This window comes from Chinchilla lanigera, unplaced genomic scaffold (genome assembly GCF_000276665.1).
Source record: "Chinchilla lanigera isolate Chin_1 unplaced genomic scaffold, ChiLan1.0 scaffold00117, whole genome shotgun sequence".
Lineage (NCBI taxonomy): Eukaryota > Metazoa > Chordata > Mammalia > Rodentia > Chinchillidae > Chinchilla > Chinchilla lanigera.
In genome coordinates, this window is record NW_004955518.1 from 1,008,126 (window position 1) to 1,017,450 (window position 9,325).

The following is a 9,325-nucleotide window of genomic DNA, read 5'->3' on the forward strand; positions in this document are numbered from 1 at the left end:
CCTACTTTCTCTTCCAGTAGATTTAGTGTTTCTGTTTTAATATTGACATCTGTGATCCATTTTGACTTGAGTTTGGTGCATGGTGATAGACTTGGGTCTATTTTCAGTCTTTGGCAGGTGGCAAGCCAATTTTTCCAGCACCATTTATTAAAGAGGCTATCATTCTTCCAGTGAGTTTGTTCGGCCCCTTTGTCAAAGATTAGGTGGCTGAGTGTGGTTGTGGTTGTGGCTGTTTCTTCCAGTCTGTTCCATTGATCCTCTGGTCTCTTTTTTAGCCAGTACCAGGTTTATTTTATGACAGTAGCTTTGCAATGTAATTTCAGATCAGGGATTGTGATTCCACCTGACTTGTCTTTGTTGTCCAGGATTGCTTTTGCTATTCTGAGTCTCTTCTGGTTCCAGATGAATTTAAGGAATGTTTTCTCTAGATCTGTGAGGTATGCTGATGGTAGTTTAATGGGAATTGCATTGAATCTGTGCAACAGTTTTGGGAGTATGGCCATTTTCACAATGTTGGTTCTTCCTTTCCATAAGCAAGGAATGTTCTTCCATTTATTGAAATCCTCTTCGATCTCTTTTTTTCTGAGTACTGTAGTTTTCATTGAATAGATCTTTTACTTCTTTTGTTAGATTGATTCCTAAGTATTTCGATTTCTTGGATGCTATTGTGAAAGGTATGGTTTCCTTAATTTCTCTCTCAGTGTGTTTGTTGTTTGTGTATAGGAATGCTATCGATTTTTGGGTGTTGACTGTATCCAGCTACACTGCTGAATTTGTCGATTAATTGAAGCAGTCTTCTAGTGGAGTTTTTGGCGTCTTCCATGTAAAGTATCATGTTATCTGCTAATAAGGAAAATTGCTCTTCTTCCTTTCCTGTCCTTACTCCTTTTATTTCTCTCTTTTGTCTAATTGCTCCAGCTAATGCTTCCAGGACTGTGTTGAATAGGAGTGGTAACAGTGCACATCCTTGTCTTGTTCCTGATTTTAAAGTGAAAGCTTTTAGTGTTTGTCCATTTATTATGATGTTGGCTGTTGGTTTGTCATAGATGGCTTTGATAAGATTGAGGTAAAGACCATCTATTCCTATTTTCTGTAGGGTTTTTATCATGAATCCATGTTGGACTTTGTTGAAAGCTTTGTCTGCATCTATTGAGATGATCATATGGTTTTTGTCTTTGGCTGTATTGATACGGTGTGTAACATTAATTGATTTTATAATTATATTTTTAGTAAAGTGAAATTGACTTTTATATGTGGTGGGAGAAGGGATAACATTTCAGTTGTTTTTATATTGATATCCAAGTAGTTCAGCACTATTTATTGAAAAGAACATTCTCTCCCCAATGATCTGCAGTGTTACCTTTTCTGTAAGTAAAATAATCAGATACTTATTGTAATGTTTCTGTGTTTTCTCTCTTCTTTTATTGGTTAATTTTTTAATGTGATGCTAATACCTAATTGTTAATTTATGTAGATTCATAGAAAGTTTTTATTTTTTATTTTTTTATTTATTTATTTTTTTCCAGTACCGGGAATCGAACTCACGGCCTCGCACTTGCCAGGCAAACGCTGTGCCGCCGAGCTAAATCCCCAGCCCCTCATAGAAAGTTTGTATTTCTTATAATATTAAATCCTTTAAATTTTTTAGTTAAATGTTTTTTGTTTTTTTCCCTGTACCAGGAATCAAACTCATGACCTTGCGCTTGCCAGTCAGGCGCTGTGCCACTGAGCTAAATCCCCAGCCCCTCATAGAAAGTTTGTATTTCTTATAATATTAAATCCTTTAAATTTTTTAGTTAAATGTTTTTTGTTTTTTTCCCTGTACCAGGAATCAAACTCATGACCTTGCGCTTGCCAGTCAGGCGCTGTGCCACTGAGCTAAATCCCCAGCCCCTAGTTAAATGTTTTGACTAGCTGTGCCTCTTTGCATTTTAGTGTAAGAATTATTTTGTCAGTTTGTATGTCTAATTTCTTTCTTTCTTTCTTTTTTTGGTGGTAGGGATTGAACCCAGCACCTTGTGCATGCAAAGCAAGAACTCTACCACTGAGCCAAGCCACTCCCCAGCCCCTAATTTCCTTTTGATATTCTTCTTGATATGTGAATTATTTAAAAGTATATTGATTAATTTCCAAAAATTGGGATTTTCCAGATGTGTTTGTTACTGGTATCTAGCTTAAATATCAGTAAATCTACAATGGCCCATTAACATAGGCTATATCAGTACTGCTCATATTCTGTGTGGCAGATGATGACTTATTTTTTTCCTCAAACTCCAGTGGATGATAACTTTTGTAAATGCAACAAAAATAGATTTACTCCAAAGTTGAAATGAAAAAAATGTGAGTTGTAAGCATCAATGTATATTTCAAATTATATAGGATGTCAAGTACACAATATCTAAGGGCTATATTTCCAAGTACTCTCAACTTTTACACTTACCTGGCTATAGTCCAGCAGCAGTTGTGAACAAGCATTACTCCATGGAACACCCTTTAAGTAGCACTGCTCACTGTGAATCCATCTTTGAAGTTTGTTGACCCTTGCCCTTGTCCACAGTCAATTTCAGTACCATTCCATGTGCAGTTTAAAAGGTGTTTGGGAGGCTGAGGATTGAGGATCACCATGAACTTGAGGCCAGCCTGGACTACATAGCAAGACCCTGCTGACTGACTGAATGAATGAATGAATGAATGAATGAGCTACATAGTAAGAACCTGTCTGAATGAGGAAATGAATAAAGGAGTGAAGGAATGAACAAACATATATTCTCACTGGTAGAGTCATCTAAGTCAGTTAGATCATGTTTATTCCTTACGTTTTATGTTCTTTTTCTCTCACTTGTTCAATGCATTACTGAAAGTGATACATTGTGTCTCCCACTATGATTGTGAGTTTATGTGTTTCTCCTTTGGTTTTGTCAGTGTCGTCTTTGCGTACTTGGAAGTGCTTATGTTATTGGATATGTTCACATTTGTAATTGCTCTATCTTACCAGTAGGCCCTTGCAGCACTGTGACATCTCTGTTACTGCACTTTGCTGTAAAGTGTTCTTCATACGATAATTACCATAGCAGTAGCACTTCATTTTTATTTGCACATATCTTTTTATATTATTTAAAATATAGTCTCTTGTAACCAGCATAATTTGTGGGTTTTTGTAAATTAACTAACTGAGATGATTAGAAAACAGGGATTGAAAAAATTCAAGAGCATGTTGTTTTGTGCTGGGCGTGGTGGTGCACTCCTGTAATCCCAGCACTCAGGAGGCTTAGGCAGGAGGATCATTATGAGTTCGAGACCAGCCTGGGCTACAAAGTGAGTTCAAGGCCAGCCTGAATTGCATAGCGAGACCCTGTCTCAAAAAGGGGGGAAAAAAAAGAGCATGTTGTTTTAATTAAACATAGGATATGTGTCCTTGTGTTGTGTTCTCATTCAAAATTCAGTGCTAGAAACTAACTGGAAACACTTAGTACCATTTACCAATTGTTAGAAGGTGTAAAGAAGCAAGTTCTAAATGTGGCCTGCAAGAGCGTCTCTAAGCAATCACAGCGCTGCTCGGTCCGGGAGCTTTGCCTCACAGACCATTGGCCGCAAGAACAGAATGGAGCAGTTGCTGCCACCACACCATGTTCTTGCTCGCTCACCCTGGTAGCAAAGCGCACAAGAAAGCCTTTCCCTCACTCCAGCCTGCCGCGCCCCGCAAGAGTCCCTCAAGCTGATGAAACCTAGTGTGAATCAAACACAACCTGCGGAAGTGTAGGACTTGGATCTTTGCAAGTATTAGGAGGAGGTAGAGTGTGAGTCACAAGAGCCAGTGCAAACTTTCTACCGTTCACACAGATTACAAGTTCAGTGCTCTATCTTAAGGAGAATTTCACATTATTCTGAATAATTTTCCTCTAACATTGCCATCAGTAAATATAAGACTTTGGATCTTCTGTGCCTTTTTTGCCAGCTGCTAAATGAACATATTGTGACCTGTGAATTTATCCAGAATACATACGAATTAAAGATTTTTTAAACTCAATTAATATATTAGTATTTTTGAAGATACATAAGATGTCTGAATCTCCTTGATAAATCTAAAAATTTAAACAACCTACCAAGATTGAAGATTGACATTCCTTATTCCAAGGTCATTTTCAGAGGTAACTGTGAAGTCAGCTTGTTTCACAACCACAGATGGGCTATGAACTTCCTTTGAATTCCTATCATATATCCAAGGACATTGTATGGTATATTTACTAAGTGTTTATAGCAATTCAGATCTTGATGTGAAAATGTCAATGTAATTCTCAAGGGCAAAAAGCTAAATGTAGCTTCCTCCAGCATTGTCCTTTCCACTACAACCCTATTTGTTTTTCTGTGGTCCTTGCTTTCTTTTTCCTTCTGTGGATGAATGGTAAAGGCCTGAATAAAGTGAGGAGAGTACACTTACACTATCTAGATGCTTTAGAGGTTGTTGTAAGATGGTTTGTTCTCAAAGAGAGAATACAAAATGAAAACAGACACGGAGCCTTGAATGTAATGTGCTTGTTAGCTGAAGCATTAAGTAGTGACAGTGTTGAGCACTGGAAGTTAGAGGAAGTGTGCCGTATACATAGCTGTAATGTGACGGGGGCCAGGGAGACAGCTCAGTGGCACAGCGCCTGCCTGGCAAGTGCAAGGGAGTGCGTTTGATTCCTGGTACCAAAAAAAAAGTGACAGTTTGGGGATTATATTTTTGTATGTCAAATAGGTACTGTTTGTAATTGTGTAACAGTTCTGTATTTGAAATTTATTTCAGTTTTCCTATTACTGTTTGGATTAGAAAGAATTCACTTCAAAAAAACTCTTTTAAAAAGTGACTTTATTTTAGGCGACTGTGAACCCATGACTACATTTTAAAATATTCTAATAGGCTCATACCAGAGAATGAGGTCATTTTATTATCATTCATTTATTAGTATTTTTTAATGTATCACTCTTAGTAAATATGATTTTTAGCATCAGGTGTTAAATATTTGCATTTTTTAAACATTCATTTTGTTTTTATGAAATTGTAAGACTTTACAAGAACCCACAGATTGATTTACCTCCTGTAAAGTTTATGAATTTTTTTTTTTTTAAGAATATTATGGAGGTGTGGGGTTGTAGTTTTTTTTGTGTGTAGGGGTTTGTTTTTTTGTCTTTTTGAGACAGGATCTCACCATGTAGTTCAGACTGGACTTGAACTCATGGTAATCCTCCTGCCTTGGCCTCCTGAGTGCTGAGATTACAGGCATGTGCCTCCACAGTCAGCAAAAATGTTATTTTGTGGCCATGTGTGGTGGTATACACCAGTAATCTTAGCACTCAGGAGACTGAGGCAGGAGGATTGCCATGAGTTTAAGGCCAGCCTGGGCTACATAATGAGACCCTGTCTTCAAAAAAAGGAATGTTATTTTTTTATTTAAATATCCTCTTATCAGAAAATTGGTCAAGACTTTGAATGATAAATGTCTGACTAGGAAAATGTTTGAACAGTTTTCAAATAATTTTTGATCATAACTTACTACTTTTCTTAAAAGTTGTTTTTGATTGTTGAATATATGTATTTTTTCACTGAACTAATTTATTTTGTTTTGCCTTCTGGTAAACATATAAGATAGAATGCATGTGTGAGTAAGTATCAGAATTATTATTTATTCTATATTGAGGACTAAAAAATCAATAACCATGTTTTAATCCATTTAATTTCTTTGTCTTCTCAGGTGGATCTCCTTATTTAGCAACCAAAATAAATGAAGCAAAAGACTTGCTAGAGTCAACTACCAAGCACTGATCAAAGCTCAAGGACCAAGCTGAAGGAAAAGTACAAGGAACTTAAGAAAGCAGACCGCAAATTAGTGTAAAGTACGGTGTTGGTTTTCCTCATGTGGGCCACAGTCACTCTTCCATCCAAGCAGTACAACAATAAAGGCTAGACACCTTTCTTTTCTCTTAAAGGAACTGTGTAAATGCCTAGGGGAAAACTGCATATTTTTCTTCACTTTCTCTATGATATTCACATTTTTTAAAATTTTATGTAAGTCCTAAACTCTGTACACAAATGTACACACACAAGTGTGCAAAAGTATAATCATAACCAATGCAATTGGGATTTGTGAACAATGAGTAGAAATTTTCTTGCTGCTTATGCTTGTCCCCTTATTGTCCCTCAGTTCTTCAGAGGAATTTGGGACTTTGCCTGTCAGGTGCTTTAAATGTTTTGAGACCAAACCCACTGCCACCCCTGGGAAAATAATGTGGAATGTCTTGGAATTTACTGGTGATTTGTAAAACAGTGGCTAGGACTTGTTAAGTAACTGTGCTCTCTCTGGGACCTTATAGCTGAAGCATGAGAACTTCGAGAGCCACTGAAATCATTCAAGATTTACAGAATGACCCCTATGAGGAAAGCCTGAAAGGAGCTGAGAAATCTGAGGCATTGTGTTTAATTATAACCTTCCCGTATTATATATTTATTCAGTTATTCATCCTGCAAATATTGATTGACCACCTTTGATAGGTAAAGCCCTGTAGTAGACCCTCTGAGAGTTACAAGTATGAATCAGTCATGGATCCTGACCCACAGGAATGTAAATAAAGAGAAAGAATAAAATCACATAAGTAATGAGTTCTGCTAGAGATATGGATTATAGTTAAGGAGGTTTAAAAAATGTATTTCTAATTCAGTTCATGGTGAGGAGGGGCTTCATGGATCAAGTGGCATTGAGTTGGGCTTTTATTATAAGTATACTACATGATTGTGAGTCAGAGCGGGCCAAGGTCTTGCACGGCTGTGATCCCAGCACACGGGAAACCTAGGCAGAAAGAATGCTGCAAGTTTGGGGCCAGCCTGCAATAGTTAGCAAGACATTGTCTCAAAATAAACAAAGAAAAAGATTGTGACACAGCATTGCTTCTGCTGAGATCAGAAATAGGAGTAGTAGATCTATCAGTGTGTTTAAAGCACAGAGTTACTCAAAAGCAAGAAATGGGACAGAATAGTCTTGAGAATTTAGTCACTCGTTAGCTTAGAATTTTCTTCCTATTTTCCTGTTAATTATATGCCTTGGAGTCAAACAGATACGGTTTTGAATACTATCTTCCTATTAGGTGATCTTGGATAGTTATCTGATTCACAAGTCTGTAATCCTAACCTATAAAATAGAGAAAATACTTCCATCTAATAAGGTTGTTAGGGCATAAGGATGTGTAAATCATTTAATCACATAGCAGATGTTCAAAAAGTAAATCATTTTTTTCCTGCCTCATTAATTTTATTTTTTAGCACACCTTGGGTAAAGGTTCCAGGTATGTTCCAGTATAATCACTTGTTTTACTTTTGAATCTACAACTTGGATAGGATGCAGTGGGGACAGCTCCACTGTTTCAGGCAGCACCAACTGAGGCTGGAGGAGCCATTTCCTATGGCTGTCAGTTGGAACTGGGTGTTGGCTGGGAGCTGCCATTCCTCCGTACATGGCTTCTCCACAGGTTTGCTAGGGCGTCATCACACCATAGCGCTGTGCTACAGGAGACAGTCGTTCAAGGGGCTGGAAATGCGTGCTGTGCCCTGGTTCTGGGAATTGTCATGGCAGCACTTTATCCATATTCTGTTTGTTTAAGACTTACGAGCCGGCCAAGATTCAAAGGGAGAAGACGGAAGATTGTGAAAGAATATGTGGTCGTTTTTAATTTGTAGCGGGGTAAGGTTGGAAGTTTTTTTTTTCTTTTTAATCAAATTAGTTAAGGCATTACTTTAAAAATCATAGCAACTTGGAATACAGGCTCAAGAAGTTTCAGGTGATACAGCTACGATTCTAGGCAGGTGTTAATTCTGTAGTAATTCTCTAAATGGCAGTATAGTTATAAAATTGGGTTTTGACAGTTATCCACCTCAACTCCTTACTATCTAAACAAAGTTTACTTGAATGGTTACCTGTCTTCAGTAAAGATTGTTTTTGCATATTTGCTGTCATTGCATATTCTGCTGAATTAAGCTCTTTGTTATTGCACTTTTAATCTTGGGTCCAGTATGGGGGAACAGGAAAGACTTTTTAAAAACACAACAGTTCTTAAAAAAATAAAAACACAACAGTAACTTCACAGAGAAATTATAAGTTAGATGGACCATTAAAGGGAACATGAAAAGCCACATAGATTATAATCATGGTGCCCATCTGCAAACAGTTAAAAGAGGAAAGAAGCTTAGTAAGGTAAAGAGTGTTGAGTGTAGCAGGCATTGTTTTATTTACAAAAGATGTTTTAGTCAGGAGGTAACACTATAAATTATGTCATGCAATGGAAATACAGAATATATTGTTAAAATGTTCAATATGTTGAGAGTAAACGAAAACATTCTTAAATATAGGTAACTTTTTTTTTGCCTCATTTTAATTAACAAGAAATACTGAGTTATATTAGTTATGATTACCCAGTAGGGCTACTAGAAATAGCACTTTATCTCTGTACAGAAATATTTTGGTTGTCATAGAGAACCTCAAATACAGGCAAGAGCCTTTAGTGACTGAGTCACATTTCACAATTAAGGTAGTTTAATGACATTTATGGGAGAAGATGAATCAGCTGAATGTCAAAAATAGGAAGTTTCTCTGACTCACCCATCTTAGGGTAAGGTACAGAGACTGCATTGAGAAGTTACATGTCCTCAGAGGCTGGTTGTTTTTACACAGTGAAAAACACTCTGTCCACAGGCACTCTGCACCCTGCCCACCAGAGACAGGCCTCTGGCTGCGAGGAAGACTGGACAGGCGTGGGTAAATGTGTCGGGAGTGCCTCTCCCTCCCAGTGGGAAGAGCATACCCTCCTAATACTAGGTCAGTGTCATCTACACGTCAAAAGCATCTCATGAATTATTAGCCACAACTTTATTTATGATGGTTATATACATTAGGAAATTAAAATGTGTTCGTGTAATTTATTAGCTGAAAAAGGACTGTTCTCTGGTCCCTATTTTTAGGTAGAATCTAAGTGATCTGGATCATTACCCACCAGCAAAATTGCTAGTCATGGTAGACAAAGAAAATGTTCCTTCTAATTTTTTTCCTATGAGCTCAGTAGCTATTGTTCCCAGCTGAGTGTTCTTTTTCTCTTTTTATTGCTACTGGGCAAAAGAATTTATTTTTTTAAAAATCTCATTTTTTGTATTAAAAATCCTGTTCAATTGAAATGCAAGTTCATTAAGTAGTGTTCATTTCTCTTCATGCTGTAATAACCCTTTCCCCTCTGGGCTATTCAACAGTGCCTAGCAGCACTGGTCAACATTTTCAGTCTGAACAGATTATTATATAGACATCAG

The 9,325-nt window shown here is 37.2% G+C and overlaps 1 protein-coding gene across 2 annotated transcripts in view; it reads left to right on the forward strand.

The window, feature by feature from the left end:
- The window catches only part of Dnajc15 (DnaJ (Hsp40) homolog, subfamily C, member 15), a 74,488-nt gene extending 66,516 nt beyond the window's left edge, over positions 1–7,972 (forward strand). For both annotated transcript variants that reach the window (XM_005409057.2, XM_013506969.1), the window contains one exon: positions 5,733–7,972. In XM_005409057.2, coding sequence (XP_005409114.1) covers positions 5,733–5,803 — 71 coding nt within the window. In that variant the 3' untranslated portion in view covers positions 5,804–7,972. The remainder of the gene's footprint in view (positions 1–5,732) is intronic.
- The last annotated feature ends 1,353 nt before the right edge of the window (positions 7,973–9,325 follow it).